This window comes from Lepisma saccharinum, chromosome 26 (genome assembly GCF_977018435.1).
Source record: "Lepisma saccharinum chromosome 26, izLepSacc3.1, whole genome shotgun sequence".
Classification (NCBI taxonomy): domain Eukaryota; kingdom Metazoa; phylum Arthropoda; class Insecta; order Zygentoma; family Lepismatidae; genus Lepisma; species Lepisma saccharinum.
In genome coordinates this window covers 61,737,919-61,756,845 of record NC_139254.1, presented here as the reverse complement: position 1 = coordinate 61,756,845, position 18,927 = coordinate 61,737,919, and the positions used below count along the sequence as shown (strand labels likewise).

Genomic DNA, 18,927 nt, shown 5'->3' with positions numbered 1-18,927 from the left:
CACATTTTGAACTTTCAGAAAAAAGAAATACTTTTTCAAGGTGGCATACAAGCGAATTAAAATAAACCAAATCAATCAATCAATTATGGATATATTTTAGAATGAGTAATCTTGAATTTCAGTCTGCCCATTATTTGTCTGGGTCAGTTTATAAACACTGTCAATGAATGCTTCTTACAACATCTCAAGTATCATTAATGTTTTGGATTTTGCTCAGGCAAGACTCCCAAGTTGTTGTTTTCAAGTCGTCTCTCTTAACGAGGAACGCTAGTTGCAACTTGCAAACCTGCCACGCGCCCCTGGTAGTTATGTCAGAGCAAGCGTTTGCTGTGTTGGGTTGCATACGTACAGGATAGATTTTAAGCGCTTATAGCTCAGAAACTAAGCGCTCTTGAGATAAACTTTATACGGAAAAGTTACTTGTTTTTATGATATCTACCAGCACCCAAGCGTTGTTGAAATAGTTTCGCGACACCCTGTGTGTGTGTGTGTGTGTGTGTGTGTGTGTGTGTGTGTGTGTGTGTGTGTGTGGTGTGTGATGGTGTGTGTGTGTGTGTGTGTGTGTGTGTGTGTGTGTGTGTGTGTGTGTGTATACAAGGTGTTTCTAACGGTCGTTTACAATGCTTGGGAGGTGATTCCTCACACGAAAACAAGCAAAAAGTGTGAGTTCCATTTTTACGACTGAGGCTTCGTTTCCGAGATAGGAGCCTCGCAAAAGGTGACAAAGTGAACGTCACACCTAACTGGGACGAATACTATCACAGATAGAGAGGCGGTTCCAAGGGAATCATAAAGGAATCGTATGTTACTATGAAATGTTCACTGCACGCATGCGCAATGGAGTCCTCAAAGGAATTGGGGATTTCCAGCAAGAACAATGCATGGAACGGGTATGTAACGCAGCAAGAAGGACCGTGACAATAAGAAATGCGTTAAAGACAACATATCCCGACCTCAAACATCAAAACATGAGCACGGAACACAAAATCCGAAAAGTTGAGCACGGTTGCATACCCCAGTTACACGCGAGGAATGAACGAGTCATGTCATGTGGCATACGAGAGACACATTACTCCACCAGGAGGAGGGAAAGAAAAACACAATATCAGATGATTGCGACAACGTGTATTTTTACACGCGACAACTACGTAATATCCCCCCCACCACACACACACACAACAAACAACAAATGCTACAATGTCCTACGCACAGACAGTGCGTGTCACTGTACACCAACTGAAGATGTCACTTTCACCACACAAAGGGGGTGGGAGCAATACCAAGAGTGTTCGCACGCGATCACTGTGACGTAAAAGAGACCAGTTTTGGAAGCGCTGCGCAGGCAAGTCTGGCTCTCGCAATCATCTGATATTGTGTTTTTCTTTCCCTCCTCCTGGTGGAGTAATGTGTCTCTCATATGCCACATAACATGATTCGTTCATTCCTCGCGTGTAACTGGGGTATGCAACCGTGCTCAACTTTTCGGATTTTGTGTTCCGTGCTCATGTTTTGATGTTTAAGGTCGGGATGTGTTGTCTTTAACGCATTTCTTATTGTCACGGTCCTTCTTGCTGCGTTACATACCCGTTCCATGCATTGTTCTTGCTGGAAATCCCCAATTCCTTTGAGGACTCCATTGCGCATGCGTGCAGTGAACATTTCATAGTAACATACGATTCCTTTATGATTCCCTTGGAACCGCCTCTCTATCTGTGATAGTATTCGTCCCAGTTAGGTGTGACGTTCACTTTGTCACCTTTTGCGAGGCTCCTATCTCGGAAACGAAGCCTCAGTCGTAAAAATGGAACTCACACTTTTTGCTTGTTTTCGTGTGAGGAATCACCTCCCAAGCGTTGAAAACGACCTTTAGAAACACCCTGTATATCGAGCAGGCCTCATCTCCAGGAAAGTAACAACTCGGGACAAGCCCCGGCACCTATCGAATTGTTTGGTGAGAATGAGTTAAGGCAAGGACTTTAAAAAAACCTTTTCCCTGCTCCACGAAATGTAGGCAATAGTTAGGCTGAAGAGTTAATGAACTAACCGATCTCTAACTTGTAACGTTTTCGAATATTATATATTCGCAATCCTTACACAAGGAAAAATCGAACTCTAATAACGCTAAATACAGTTTCAAGAAGTTCAATTTTCGGCCATCAGATGGTGTCCCCATCTGGTAGCTCTCTTTTGTGTTGCCTCTAGTAGCGACCTTTCGTACTAGTTGACTTGCAGTAAATCCGGTAAATAGTCTGCCACACTTCATCGGCAGGAATCGAAGAGTACACGACGCGTTTGCAGCTGCTCCAACTCTTCCTCGTTCAGCGGAGTGACGTGCCTGGCCATGGTCCAGTTGATTTAATCAAATAGAAGGCTGCCATTTGCCTTCCATGTGCAAATGGAACATAGCTGAATGGAAAAGGACCTTAAAGTCGAGCATGGTGTTTTGGCTTTCGACTTAACACTTTACGCGAGGTACGTAATACTCTGCTGTGGCATTAGGAATGCAAAATCTAATATCTGACAATTGTCGCATTTCATATTCTGCTCTACGCTGTATTAAGGCGACGGTTCATTTTTGACCTCCCCCTTTGTCTCACGAACAAAGGTGAACCAATAACTGTTTCTGCACAAATGAACTCGCGCAAATAGAGCAAAAACGAACTAAAATCTAAATCACGCTTGTGATCCTTGGTGCAATTCATATTCTTGTTAGAAGCCAGATGCACGTGGCTAAATAATTGCCGAGCACGTGGAGGCGAAATTAACGGACACGCAGGTCGTGTTCGAGAATCAAATAGTGTCGCGATTGCGCGATAATTGAACCCTTCCTTCGTGATACAGAAAATTGTGACTAATCGGGCAAACTTGAAAAATAACTGATAATGCTTGAGAAAACCTTTTTTTTAGAATTCTAGTAGAATGATTTACCCATGTTACCCCTAACAGTAGCACTAAGAACGCTAGAATCAGTATAAAGAATTAGTGTATATTTAAATGTTTCTTGCCAAACAAAAGCCAGATAGTATGTAGATGTGTCGTGTAATGGAGAGTATAGAAAGCTCCATGGTTTACGTGGTAGTAATAGTTAATGTCGTTGTTAAACATATACATGTATAATTTTTTGATCTGGGATTGGTGCAAATTAATTATGAACGTTTCTGTATGAATACACGCAGGACGTGTGGTTAATTAACAAGTGTTGTTTGACGCATGGAGCGTTTGTTCCCATTCTGTGTAAATAGATATAATTGTTAATATTTGTATGCTTTACAAAATATCCTGTTGATGATATATGCAATAAATTGCACGATTAATTGTTGGAATTCATATCTTTGAAATAGTATCTTTTGCAAGACCTGCCTTCTCAATCATATGTAGATTGTAAGAAACGTACATTGACTAGTGAATAACATGTGCTGGTTGAACTAAAGGTGTTACGAAATAAACCTCACGTGTACGACCTTTTGGGTTAATCACGACGGTTTGACGTGCGGATGGTGATCTGAACAGCACAAAGGGAAGTGTGATTAATCTTTAGTTTTTTTATATATATATATATTATACACAGTGGGCAGCAAGTTTAAATCTAAAGTTGTTGTTGGATGTTGCAGCGATATTTCTAGAGAGAAAGAATAAAAGTGCCATTCATTGCCGGACCCTTTGATATATTTTTACAGGGCCTTTGCCTCGTGCTTCTCGCTGATTTTGCCCGTAAACTCCCGCACTATTAAGGGAGAAGTACGACGCAAATTAATAATTTGTAATCTCTAGAACGGGTTCTTTATTCACTTCTAGTTGCTGTTGCCAGTAGCCGCTTTCAGCTTAAATATTGTTGGCAACTGCAATTGACCCTATTATAGCGTTACAAACTACGCGCTGGAAATGATTAGGCAGTGTATGTATGCATTCTGTCTGAAAGCTGTGCGCAGGTGTCTTATTTCATCATGAAGGTCAAGTGCCTCTCCGATGATGCTGTGGTAGCGTGGTCGCCTAATCAAGATGTCCCGGGTTCGATACCCGGTGAAGGCCCACAGGGGTTCGATCCCACTTTAAGCTGTAGGTCCATTCCTGGTTATGCTGTCTGCGCATAAAGTGGACTTAAAACAACAATTCAATCAAAGCCAGCTGATTGTTTCGTCCGATTCAGTATGCTTCACCATCAAATACTTACCAAACAACTAAACAACTTGCTTTTAGATAATAGTAAATAAACTCACAATATACATCTGTCTGTTTGTATTTTTAATTTCATATCACTTGCGAATTTAGCAACAACTTACTGAGCGTGAATACTGTGTATGCATACACACCATAAGGCACATGTGAATAGTTAAAACCTAATTCATAGCTAAATAAATGTAAGGATTAAACAAAAACATATTATGTAATATTTGTAAACTTAATTTACAATTGTTAATGAACGGTACATAATAAGTATTATAAGCATTAGTAAAATTATTATTATTCTAAAGCAGACAGAGAAAGAGAGCTCTTACCTGAAGCAATGTTAGTGTATTTTTAATGTGAGGAATTGTTATTTTCATAACGTGCCCCACCTTCGCATCGGTGAAATCAAGAACCAACACAACGCCTCTCTTCAATGTGTCCGATGACAACAATATGTCGTACATCAACACAAAACGCTTTATAATTAAGTCGAAGTTGTAGGTTGCAACGTCGGCTCTTTCGAAGCAGCCAGCAATCACTCTGTATCCCTCTGGGGTGTAGCCAGGCAGCAGGTACAACGCCCTGAAAAGCAATAAATGCAAAATTTCTATGTAAATTCAGTTCAGTGAAAATAGATGGTCACAAGTTGGATATCATGTAATTCTATATTTCAAATGAACTGCGTTAAATATATTGTGACATTCAGAACACGTTTTCTACACATACCACCAGTGTATGCAAAAGTTGAAGTTTATCATTGTTCATTGTCTCGATAGCATGAATGTGCATTACAGGTGAATGTAATAATGAATAATTATTAAATACCAAAAATAGCATGTTTTGTAATATCAGTACCTGGTTTTAGTTCTACTGAGCCTAATTAGAAACCATTTCAATGGCTGTCTGTTATTCTGTTGTTTTTGTGTCTAAAGCCGTAGTCATGAATGAATGTAGACATTTTTTTTATTTTTTAGCATGACAGTTATTGTTTTCTTGGAACTTCATTCTTAATAATATTAACATAGTAATAGGTAACATAGGGTATCAATTATATATCGAAATTGTGAAGCGCTTTTCCTCGGGAATTGCTGGCTAGTGCACGCTAGTACAGTGTTCATTTTGTCTCGGTTGGTTGGTTGGTTGATTTGGTGTTGTAAGTCCACTTTATGCACAGTAAGGCTAATCGGGACTGGACCTACAGTTTAAAGTGGGATCCGAACCACTTGTGCCTCCACCAGGTATCGAACCATTTTGTCTCGGGGCCGAGAGAGCGGGTTAAACACTAGACGAAAGTTGTCAGCATAGTTTCAGTGTTGTCAATCTTGATCATTCTGTGAAAGAAAACGCCATCCAATTGACATGCAAAAGTTGGTTGCTTAGGCGCCGGAGGAAGAGTGTCTGAAGCTCACGTTGCAGGCGTAATTGTAGCCCGCTTATCAGTTCAGTTCTGTTGGTTTTAGCGTGGCCGACGAATTTTTCTCTCTTTAATTTAAGTGCGTCTGTGTAGATTTGATTAAGGATTTGTAGAAAATCCGTACGGTAAAATGTGAACTACCTTTCACGTTACAACATTTTTTATATATATATATATATATATATATATAATCTTGTATAGTAGTAGTTGTGCGTTTGTGTTTTTTCTTGTGTAATGGTTGTTATGTGTTTTTGTGTCTTGTGCAGTAGTTGTACTGTGTAGTGTGTTTAGGTTTGTCTTGTGTAGTAGTTGTGGTGCCTAGTGTGTTTGTGTTTATTTTGTGTAGTAGTTATGCTGTCTAATGTGTTTCTGTTTGACTTGTGTAGTATTGGTGGGGTGTATGTATGTGTCTTGTGTTGTAGTTGTGCTTTCTAGTATGTTTGTGTAGTAGTTGTGCTGTCTAGTATGTTGGTTTTGTCTTGCGTAGTAGTTGTGCTGTCTAATTTGATTGTGTTTGTCTTGTGTAGTAGTTGTGGTGTGTTTGTGTTTATTTTGTGTAGTAGTTATGCTGTCTAATGTGATAGCATTAAAAATTTGTGTTTGTCTTGTGTAGTAGTTCCTCCATTCATATTGGGGGTTAGGCGTAGAGCTGACAACTCTGCACTGTAAAAAGAAAATGTCAAGAAACAACAATATAAGGGCATGGATGTTCCCAAGGTAAAATATTCCGGAGGTAAAATAGTCCCCCGTTCGGATCTCCGGGTGGGGACTACTTTGGGAGGTCACTGGACTAAGGATAAGATCTACATTAGGAATAATGATATTAAATTAGGCACCTGGAATGTTCTGAGCCTTTACCGGCCTGGGGCATTTCAGTGTACAGTTAATGAAATAGTTAAGTATAAATTAGATGTAGTAGCTGTCCAGGAAGTTAGGTGACCAGGAGAAGGGAATTGTAAAACTAAAAATTATACTTTTTTCTATGGTGGTACTGAAAATCATAATTTTGGAACAGGCTTTTTTATAAATAATAGAATTATCTCGGCTATTAAAACAGTAGAATTTATTAATGATAGGATATCATATGCAGTTTTACAGGGTAGGTGGTGTAAAATTATTTTAATAAACATACATGCACCAACGGAAGATAAAGATGATAATACTAAAGATGATAATACTAAAGATGATTTTTATACAGAGTTAGAACAGGTCTTTGATAAATTTTCTCAGTATGATATGAAAATTCTGTTAGGTGACTGTAATGCACAGATTGGCAAAGAAGATACATTTAAACCCACGATTGGTAAAGAAAGTCTTCATGAATTAAGTAATGATAATGGTATAAGATTGATTACTTTTGCAACCTCAAAGAATTTAATTGTGAAAAGTACCACTTTTAAACATAAAGATATCCATAAATATACCTGGTCTTCTCCAGATGGTAAAACTCATAATCAGATGGATCATATCCTCATTGATAAGAGAAGACATACTAGTATAATTGACGTTCGTACACATAGAGGTGCTGACTGTGCCAGTGACCATTATTTAGTAATTGCTAAATTAAGAGAAAGACTCTCAGTGATAAATCATCAGCAACAAAATTTAAAAGTTCTAAAATTTGATACAGGAAAGTTTACTGATGAAAGAATTAAGAAAGGTTACCAAATTAAACTGTCAAATAGATTGGATGTTTTGCAGGATTTAAGTGATGATGAAAATATAAATGAAACAGACGTAAATAAGAATTGGGAGCACATACGTAATGCAATAGAATCAGCAGCTAAAGAAAGTATAGGATACCATAAACCGAGAAAAAATAAGCCATGGTTTGATAATGAATGTCATAATCTAATAGGAATAAGAAATCAGGCTAGACTTAGGTGGTTAAATAACTCTGATGATACAAATCTAAACAATTATAATAGAATAAAGCGAGAAGTTAACCGCACATTTAGAAGAAAAAAAAAAGAGATTACTTGAAAACCAAAATTAACGAAATTGAAACAAACAGCAAAAATAAAAATATCAGAGATTTATATAAAGGTGTAAATGAGTTTAGAAAGGGGTGGCAACCTAAAGTAAACTTGATAAAAGATAAAGACGGTGATTTTCTAGCTGACCCAAGCGATATTCTAAATAGATGGAAGAACTACTTTAATGACCTTTTAAATGTCCATGTAGGAGATAAATCAGAAGTGAATGAAGTACACACAGCAGAACCTTTAGTTCCAGGACCTAACTTGACTGAAGTTAAAGATGCTATTAAAAGGCTAAAGAATAACAAAGCACCTGGCATTGATTTAATACCAGCTGAGTTAATTAAATATGGTGGAAATTCATTAATATGTCAAATTCATAAATTAATTTGTTTAATATGGAATAAAGAAGAAATCCCTCAAGAGTGGAAAGAATCCATAATTGTTCCAGTGTTTAGAAAAGGTGATAAAATGAACTGCAATAATTACCGTGGAATTTCTCTACTCTCAACAACATATAAAATATTATCTAACATTCTTTTAACAAGACTAACCCCATATGCTAATGAAATTATAGGTGATTATCAATGTGGATTTAAACGTAACAGATCAACTACAGATCAAATTTTTCACATAAGACAGACACTTGAAAAAAAGTGGGAATATAATCAAAATGTCCATCAGCTATTCATTGATTTCAAAAAAGCATATGATTCGGTCAAAAGAGATAAACTATATAATATATTAGTCGAGTTTGGAATACCTAAGAAGCTTGTTAGTATGATAAAAGTATGCACCAGTGAAACAGAAAGTAAAATTCGTGTGGGTATTAATATGTCTGACAAATTTACAATTCATGATGGGTTAAAACAAGGAGATGCATTATCTCCATTGCTCTTTAATTTTGCCTTAGAATCTGCTGTTAGGAAGGTAAAAGAAACTAAAGAGGGACTAAAATTAAATGGTGTGACTCAGTTGTTAGCATATGCAGATGATGTAGACTTACTGGGGGATGATGTGAATACAATTAAGAATAATGCTAAAATATTTTTCAAAACTGCTAAAGAGATAGGTTTGGAAGTTAACAAAGAGAAAACTAAATATATACGGTTACAGGCCGAAACCAAGTGTTAGGTAATAATCAAAATCTAATTATTGATAACAACTCGTTTGAACCAGTTTCCAAATTCAAATACTTAGGAGTAATATTAACAAATGAAAATTATATTAAAGAGAAAATAAAAAGTAGGCTTAATTTAGGAAATGCATGTTACTTCTCTCTTCATAAACTTTTATCTTCTCGTTTAATATCTAAGAAACTAAAAGTTAAAATATACAAAATCGTAATTTTGCCTGTAGTATTATATGGATGTGTAACTTGGTCCCTTACATTGAAAGAGGAACATAAATTGAGAGTATTTGAAAATAAGATCCTTAGGAAAATCTTTGGATCTAAAAGGGATGAGGAGACAGGTGAGTGGAGAAGGTTACATAATTTAGAACTACATAATTTGTATTCATGTCCAGATATTATTAGAATATTTAAATCAAGAAGACTTAGGTGGGCAGGCCATGTGGCACGAATGGGAGAGGAAAGAGGAGTTTACAGGATTCTTGTTGGGAAACCTGATGGTAAGAGACCTGTAGGAAGGCCAAGACGAAGATGGAGGGACAACGTTGAGATGGACCTGAAGGAAATCGGTAGGGATGGAAAAGAGTATATACATCTTGCTCAAGATAGGGAAACATGGAAGGCCTGTGTTGCTGCAGCCATGAAACTTCGGGTTTAAGAAGGCTAGAGAATTAGTTAGTTAGTTAGCTGTGTAGGCGTTTTTCAGTCTGATATGTAGAGCTTGAAGTTGTATGTAACTACATATTCTATTCCTTTCTAGATACATACCTTGAACACGGAAATGTTAACGAATTATATAACTAACATCATTTTGCATGAGTTTTATGTTACATATTTGTACATATTTAAGAAGATATTACACATTTTACATCTAACTAACTAACTAACTCTCTAGCCTTCTTAAACCCGAAGGTTCATGGCTTCAGCAACACAGCAGTCCCTATCTTGAGCAAGATCTATATACTCTTTTCCATCCCTACCGATTTCCTTTAGGTCCATCTCAACGTTGTCCCTCCATCTTCGTCTTGGCCTTCCTACAGGTCTCTTACCATCAGGTTTCCCAACAAGAATCCTGTAAACTCCTCTTTCCTCTCCCATTCGTGCCACATGGCCTGCCCACCTAAGTCTTCTTGATTTAATTATTCTAATAATATCTGGACATGAATACAAATTATGTAGTTCTAAATTATGTAACCTTCTCCACTCACCTGTCTCCTCATCCCTTTTAGGTCCAAATATTTTCCTAAGGATCTTATTTTCAAATACTCTCAATTTATATTCCTCTTTCAATGTAAGGGACCAAGTTTCACACCCATATAATACTACAGGCAAAATTACGGTTTTGTATATTTTAACTTTTAGTTTCTGAGATATTAAACGAGAAGACTAAAGTTTATGAAGAGAGAAGTAACATGCATTTCCTGAATTAAGCCTACTTTTTATTTCCTCTTTAATATAATTTTCATTTGTTAATATTACTTCTAAGTATTTGAATTTGGAAACTGGTTCAAACGAGTTGTTATCAATAATTAGATTTTGATTATTACCTAACACTTGGTTTCAGCCTGTAACCATATATTTAGATTTCTCTTTGTTAATTTCCAAACCTATCTCTTTAGCAGTTTTGAAAAATATTTTAGCATTATTCTTAATTGTATTCACATCATCCCCCAGTAAGTCTACATCATCTGCATATGCTAACAACTGAGTCACACCATTTAATTTTAGTCCTTCTTTAGTTTTTTCTACCTTCCTTACAGCATATTCTAAGGCAAAATTAAAGAGCAATAGAGATAATTCATCTCCTTGTTTTAACCCATCATGAATTGTAAATTTGTCAGACCCACACGAATTTTACTTTCTGTTTCACTGGTGCATATTTTTATCATACTAACAAGCTTCTTAGGTATTCCAAACTCTACTAATATATTATATAATTTATCTCTTTTGACCGAATCATATGCTTTTTTTGAAATCAATGAATAGCTTATGTACATTTTGATTATATTCCCACTTTTTTTTACATATTTGCAAATTTACTCTACATTATACAACATATTTCGGAATTTTTTTACAATATTGATCCTTTTGCCTATATTTTCGTTCTCTGAAGCATGATGTAGAGAATTTGTAGCTCGTGTAATGTTACATTTTCTAATCAATGACATGCAGTCGAAAGGCTGATTTCTTTTAGTCTTCAGTGAATACCAAAAAAAATATGGAAAAATGCTGGAGCTTCTCCCCCCTTCTGTTTACATCTTTTCGTTTCGCTTTTAGGTTCAGGCAAAGCAAAATTTAGGTACATATTTCATAAATTATTGTTACATATTTATGTACATATTTTGTACTTTGATATTACATAAAAATCCGGGGTCTAGTAATAAGTGTCTCATTGATCACATTACTTTCAGTGTTACTTTTTATCTGTGAAATTTCAGTGTGTGTTTGTGCGTGTTTAATAAGGTTGTGAGACCATTGAAATGTCAGCCTAAAGGTTCGAACAAAAAAAATGTATGACGCTAAAATAAAAACCGAATCATGTCGAGACGTTTGTGGAGAATTTTCAAACATTCCCTGACGTTGCAGCTCCAGGTAGAGAAACAGTTAGGATACTTGTTCTGAGATTAAGAGAAACAGAACTCTCAAGAATTACTTTGAACAACTCTTATAACATAATTTAGTGTTCGCTATGAACATAAATACATGTCTACAAGCTAAAGAAATGTGCGTAAAAATAAGCGGGACGTTATGGATCCAAAATACCTGCATCGCTGCCATGTCTCGCCGTCTGCTGTCGCTATCTCGACCCCTAGCCAAAATGTACCTTGACATATCAACACCTGTAGCCTCTTCTTGTCGGTTAATTTTTCAAGTCACCTGCCGGAATTGAGTTACCTTTACAGTTAGTCGTTACGTTTCCGCATGAAAGGAAAACTTCTTCAGCCAGATTTTCACAATATCTCGAACCAAATGTTCACTTACAAGAATGGGAGATTTGATGATCATTGAAATTCTAGTAAAATAGTTTTCATCGCCAAAATCGCCACCAAATGTGCCCAAAGTGTATCTATTGATGAAGGAATTTTGGCGCATAAAAGTAGAAATATCAATTCTCCTAAAAACATCGCTCTGAAGCTCGCCATTTGAACGCTCATTCACACCACATTCCACCGGATGCAGAGCTGAGCAACAAGAATTTTCAACTCGGCCCTGCACAGTCAGCAAGGCAACGGCCCTCGCCAGCGGTGAGTGCACCTCCACTGTAAATTACCATCTGCATCCAGGGATACCCCAGGTGTACAGTTGGAAGTGCAAGTCCACAAAGTCATGACTCAATTCCAATGTATAAAACACCTGGAGACGGTAAATCGATCTCTCATTTTCGCTTCAAAATTACCAGCAAATTGATCGACGACGGCCAGTTGAGAGATCGCAACTTGACGAGGCAGCAACGAGCGAGCAGTTCACGAAGCAGTCCGAACTACGGAGATGCATTAGCCTGAAGCCAGCCCGAGTCCGGAGAATCAGTGCTCTGTATATTAAGCCGCCGAATCGCCAGCCACCTCTTATCGCCGCCAACAATCTCTCCAACGGACACCCGTCTCCATCCGACTGTCGCCGACACCAGAAGCCGAGAGACTGAACAACAAGCAAGGGGCGAGTAGCGTTCAACGACTTAGGTTCCCAACAATCCTTCATTCGTACCATTCAGGGTAGAGGTGGTTCAGCTAGATAAAAACTAAAAACCTATCTTATTTAACTGAGCTACGTCCCGGCGTGACTCGATCCCGTGCCATACCCGACGTCACGCTACACTATTTTGAAACACCCAGGTATAAAATATCCGACAACCACCATGGACAATGGACATTCTCAGCTTCTTGGCTCAACACAAATCCGTCGCTAATTCGAAGCAAAATTTGAAGCATCCTACGGGCTCCCTTAGGGTCTTCGCTGGATTTAAGAGGAATAAATTATGCTGGCTGCATTCATACTCACACATGCTCCAACGAAAATTTGAGATCGGGCGAGAGAGGATCCAGGTTGTGGCAAAATTCCGGCAGAATCCCTTTGTACGTGAAATACTTGTCGAGCTTTTCCTTTGTCTTCTCCAAGCTGTACTTTCTGCCGCGCAGGAAGTTCAGAAGCATAGTGTTATCTGCAATTAGTAAACATTAGAAGTTAAGTACACTAACCAACTAGTTCACTTTGCATTACAAGAATCTCATATTGCTGGAAATTTTTTACAACAAATTTATACAGTTATAGCCTTGAGCAGATCAAAATATTTGGAAACACGATTAAACCTTCTTTCCATATTATATACACTACAGTTGCTGACAGTTTTATAATAAATTAAAAGTACTTTACACGTTACCTTTCTACTCTATATCAGGATCTTCCTCAGACAGAGAATCTTAGATTTTCAATTTAGTTTTCCCTCTCAGGAAGACCCTGATATAGGATAGATCGATTGGTTTAGTTTATTTTACTTCGCGTTTTGTGCCTCTTAGCTAATTTGCGAAGATGGGGATGAGTGATGAAATGATCAAATTGATGAATGGACATTCACAAACAACCAAGCCCGAGCGGGATTCGAACCTGGGACCCTTGGCGTCGCAGCGCGGTGTGCTAACCACTCGGCCACAGGGTCCGGCATAGGATAGAAACGTAACGAGTAAAGTATTTTTTTTATGATTTCATTATGTGTGGTTCGATAATAGTATTATAAAAATGCACATTATTTTCATAGCTTTTATGAATATAAGGGATGGTTGCTGCATTTTCAACATGTTCTATTGGAGAAACTGCCGAACCAGTTGAAACATGACTCTACTACAAGTGATAGTGAATCTTTTGTTACCCATGTCGTGAGGCAAGTGCGGCTGCTTGTCCAGCCACCCCTTCAGGTACTCCAAGTCCTTCTGGATCTGCTCGGGATCCTCATCGAACAAGCTTCGGAGGTCTTCCTCCTCTTTTTTGGTCATCTGTGCGAAGAACATTCAGACTCTACGGGGAAAAGAAGTTGTGCTCTCTCTGAAAGTGAAAGTACTCATTGGTCATTTTAAAGAAGGGGTGTTGTACAATATTATATATGCAAGTACACTTCTATTTAAAACGAGTTTAATGAGAAAAGCAAAATCACTTATAATTTCCATCTTATCCTACAGAATAACACTGAGATTCTTGACACTTAGCATATATAATACACACACACACACACACACACACACACACACACATACATGCTATAGCCTGTGTAAGATTTTGGTTTCTCTCTCTCTGAATGAAAGAAGGTATGGTTAAGGTAAAAGCCAATAGATGGCATTGATCGCAGGTTACGTCATTCACTTTGCCGGTTGGATGTAAGAATCCTGAACCGAAACACACTCCACTTCCAGCTGGCACATGTTCAACATTACAATCCAACAGGGCACTCGACGTGACGGGAGAGGTCAACAGGGGACTTAGACGAACGTAGTGGTGATGGTTTAATTTCATTTCTTTAGTAGAGAAATAGTTTAATAGTATTTTATTTAATTTTGTAGAGTAGTTCGTGGTATTATATTAATTTGCTTGTTGATCTTTACCGAGTGATCGTCATTACAGACAAGTAGGAAAAGGGGGAAATTTAGCAAAGAAATATTCTCTTAGGTAATTAAGTGAACATGGATGAATAATGATACCAATTAAATAGTCAGCGAAAGGAGAGAGAGTCAATTATTAGTTAAGGATAACTATTGAAAATTATCTTGATTTATATATTAATGTTATCTTTGAGGTCATAATCGTTAATGACAGTTTATGTATATATAATATTATTGTTCTAATACTAAATTGAAGTTTTGTTAAATAAACTGTCATCCAATCCTATCCAGTGAACTTAATATTCTAGTAATTAAAATACTTGACGTAGGGTGTACCACGTATTACCGATGGAGGTCCAGTATGTAGGTTCATAGCTATCTTTCATCGGTCAATCGGAAGAGTATATTTAATCCCAATTAAAAACAAATAATCTTAAATCCGAACCAGAGCAAGAAAGAAAGGGCTATAAAAGGCAGAGCATGGTTCGATAGAACTATGACAAGTAATATTCATTCTCATAATTGGTAGCACTGGAAAAGAGATAATGTCAAATTTTCAGAGAAGTAATCCATTTGTTACGGTAAGTCAGATAGGGGCTCCGGATTGCCACCCCGGGATACGAACTCAAATGTCGTCCACATTTCAAAGACCATTTGCAATAGGGGAAGATCCATTAGATTTCACTTGTTTAGATAGTGGTAGAATTGAACAAGTGGAATGTTACAATAAGGAAACTCAAGTAAAAACTGTAACTGATTTAATTGATCTTGGGCAGGATAATGTGAGTAGTACACCTTTGAATGTTAATCGTGAAAGTAATGTGTTAGGAAATATGCCATGTGTATTTGAAGGAAATGCATTGCAAAAGGTGTCAAATAAAATAGCTCATGACACACTGAATAATATGATAATACATCTTCCACTAATGCATAATCTAAACGCCAGATCAATTTTTGAATTTCTTTTTAAATTGCAACAAATCATTGACTTGAATCTATTTCCACTGCGTAATATACTAATTGCAGTAACGCCTAAAGTTAATCATCAATTGATAGAAATTTGGTTACAATTCATTATTGAAGGAAAAACGTGGAGTAACATGGTTGAATACATGTTAGATAGGTATGTAACATCATTAGGTAGGAATGAATTGCTCCAAGAATTCGTGCTTTGTAAACAAAAGGAAGATGAGGATGCACTTCAATTTTTGAAGGACAGGAAATGTGCTGCCCAACTGTTACGTGTCAATTGGAGTGAACCAGAATTTGTTAGATTATTAGTAGACAGATTGGTTCCTAACGTTAGTGAAAAATTCTTGTTTACTGAAATTCCAGATTCACTAAGTAAACTTAAGCTAACATTAGAAAAGATGCAATGGCATCAGTATGTGAAACGTGATTTTTATGGACAAGAAAAACAGAAGAAAGTACAAAATGTTCAGTTTCCCAGCAAAGTGTCATTTCGCACTACACCTGTTTCGTCAAGATTTAATGAACCAAGGAAAGAAAATGTTTGGCGTAATTACAATCAAACTTTGAATTCAGCTTTAACCGTAGTGAAAAGAACTGATGGCAATAATCAAGATGTAATTGCAGTATTTGCTGATAGTGAAATCAATAATAAGTGTGTCAGTACATGTTAAGATACGGGAAGTACTTACAATTTGATTAACAAACGTTTATATAATGAACTGCGACAAGGTTGTAATGTAAGCGAGATTTCAAGAAGTGACAATAACATTGGGTGCAGGACGTAGCTTAAAGTTGAACAAAGTAGTTGACTCGAGTTTGAAACTGTGTAACATGTCATGGCCCATTAGTGCATTTGTGTGTGAAGACTTACCTATTGACTTTATCATAGGAGTTTAGTTCATTAAGGATAGACAATTTCTATTAAATTTTCATGACAAAACTATTACATTTCCGTATTCTCGTGAAAAGATGCAAATGAAGTGGATTTCGGACAGTGTTATTAATACGAGCCATTCATTTCAGGAAACACGTAAATGTAAAGGAACTAATGCTTGTGATGTTTCTAGTTCAAGATCACATTGGCAATCGAGAACTCCGCTAAGCTGGTCTGGTGGCAGGAACAGAGTTTCACAAGGAAGTAACATCCGAAGGCAACCTTGGCGTTCCAGAGCAACAGCTGGTAGCTACAACATGGTTGCGGCAGAAGATACGTCGATTCCTGATAATCCGTCTGTCTGTCTACAAGAACGAGAACAGCAACAATGTCCAGGAACATCGCATGAATACACGGAAGAACTAGGTATGTTATTAAATTCATATCCTGAAGTATTTTCTGATAAAGTTGGTGTATTTAATCAATTTGAATACACGATTCATCTGAAAGACAAAATACAAGTGCGCGAACAACCTTACGTACAGTCACGCGAAAAACAAAAGGAAGTGGACGATTGTGTGAAAGAACTTTTAGATCTTGATCTTATTGAGAAATCGCAATCTGCTTATTCAGCTCCATGTTTCGTCGTACGAGGGAAGAATAATAGTAAAAGGCTTGTTAATTACCAAAAACTAAATGAAAAGGTAATTTTTGATGGTTTCCCAGCAAATTTAATGCAAGAGTCGTTAAGTGACCTTAGCAAAGGGTCAGTGTTTTCGGTTATAGATGTTAGAAAGGCGTATCATCAGGTACGATTAAGTGAAGCTTCTAGAGATTGTACTTCATTCTCAACATCAACAGCAAGTTATAGATTTAAATCCGTACCCTTTGGAATCTCAATTGGGAGTGCTTGTCTAGCACGCATGATGCAAATAATGTTGGGAGATTTACGGGGTAAAATTGTTGAATATTTTTGCGATGATATAGTCATTGTTTCAAAAAATGAAAATGAACATCTTGAAGACATACGTATTGTGTTAGACTAAAAAAATATGGTGTTACTGTTTCCAAATCCAAAAGTAAATTTATGTTAAAGGAAATAAAATTTCTTGGTTATGTAATTAAAGACATATGATTCTGAAAGAATCAAAGCGATTCAATGTCTTCCTCGACCTAAAAATCGTAGATCATTAATGCGAATTTTAGGCGTACTTAATTATTATAGTTCATTTATCCCAGAATATGCTCTAATAATAGGACCATTAAATGAACTTAGAAGCCCGAAGAATAAATTTCGTTGGACTGAATTTCATGAAAATGCCTTCAGAGAAATAAAAGGTAAATTTCTTGAGCATGTATTCCTAGCTCTCCCTGATTTTTCAAAAAAATTCGTTCTTGAATGTGACAGTTCATTGAAGGCCTATGGTGCTTGTCTAATGCAAGAAGATGATTCAGGCAAACTAAAGCTAGTATATTTCTTTTCAAGGAGATTAAAGGAGACAGAACGTAATAAAACAATATATGAACTAGAATTAACCAGTCTAGTTCAAGCATTAGAGAAGTTCAAATATTTTTTGCAATGTAAAATATTTACCATTAGAGTAGATAATATGGCCTTATTTCACATGTTGAAGAGAGCGAAGAAATATAGTAAATTTGCAAGGTGGGTTGAATTTATTTCTTCATTTAGTTTCGATTTAAATCATATTCCATCATCCAGTAATGTAATCGCAGATTTTCTTTCAAGAATGTATGATCATTCTCAGTACGATACCGATGATTTAGATAAATCTGAAATTGGTTCTGTTTGTTTAAATTTATGGGGTTTTCCTACATTGTTAAATTCCATTTTGTCTGAGAGAGATAAAGATGATGAGATAAATGTCATAAAGAACAAAATCGAGGCCAATGAACAAGTTCCTAATTATTGTGTGCGTAATGGAATTGTATATAAGAAAACTAGAAATAAAGGACAGCCATTCAAGGTGCTAGTTCCCAAACACTTAATTGAACCGTTAATTCAATATTATCACACCAATGCCATAGGTGGAGGACATTCAAATTGGTCCAAAACTTTGAGAAAACTTCAAATAAATTTTACTTGGGAAAATATGGTCGATGTTGTAAAGGATAGAGTAACAAGCTGTAAATTGTGTCAATTAGCTAAGGAAAGAAATAAAACTCCAATGGGTGTTTTGTCATCAGAAATCATTTAAGCATCCCTTACAGAGAGTGAGTTGTGATATTTTGGGACCTTTGCCAAATTCAAATGGTTTCAAGTATGTATTAGTAGTAGTAGATAATGCTAGTAGATATGTTTGGTATCAAGCATTACGACAAGTTTCGTCGAAAATAATAATTCAACATTTGCAAAGATATTGTTCAAATTTTGGATATTTTTCTCAATTTTGTTCAGAAAACGCTAGTTATTATACTTCTGAGTTATTCAGTGAATTTCTGTATGGTATTGGTTGCAAACATATTACAATTAGTCCATGGAATCCAAAAGCAAAGCAAACTTGTGTGAAAGAATGATTAGAAATTTGAAACAAGCTCTAAGATGTTTTTGTTCCACCAACCAATCGACGTGGTCAAAATATTTGTATTATTTACAGTATTGTTTCAATAATACTAATCATCAATCAATAGATTGTACCCCTGCAGAACTCTTCTTAGGAAGGAAACTTTTTGATCCATTGTTGCGAAACTGGCAATTGACCGATAATGAAATGCTAGATTTTACCCAAGGTAATGAAATAAAATGGTCTCGTGCATTAGAAGAAATGAAAAGTGAGTGGCAT

At 36.6% G+C, this 18,927-nt stretch overlaps 1 protein-coding gene across 1 annotated transcript in view; it reads right to left on the bottom strand.

Annotated features, from left to right (window-relative positions):
* Nucleotides 1-18,927, bottom strand: part of LOC145979686 (alpha-tocopherol transfer protein-like) — a 59,233-nt gene that overhangs the window by 294 nt on the left and 40,012 nt on the right. Inside the window, exons 2-4 of the mRNA XM_083112649.1 lie at nt 13,557-13,729; nt 12,692-12,851; nt 4,557-4,749 (exon numbers count right to left, since the gene is read on the bottom strand). Of these exons, the coding sequence (XP_082968775.1) occupies nt 4,557-4,749; nt 12,692-12,851; nt 13,557-13,695 (492 nt within the window). The 5' untranslated portion in view covers nt 13,696-13,729. The remainder of the gene's footprint in view (nt 1-4,556; nt 4,750-12,691; nt 12,852-13,556; nt 13,730-18,927) is intronic.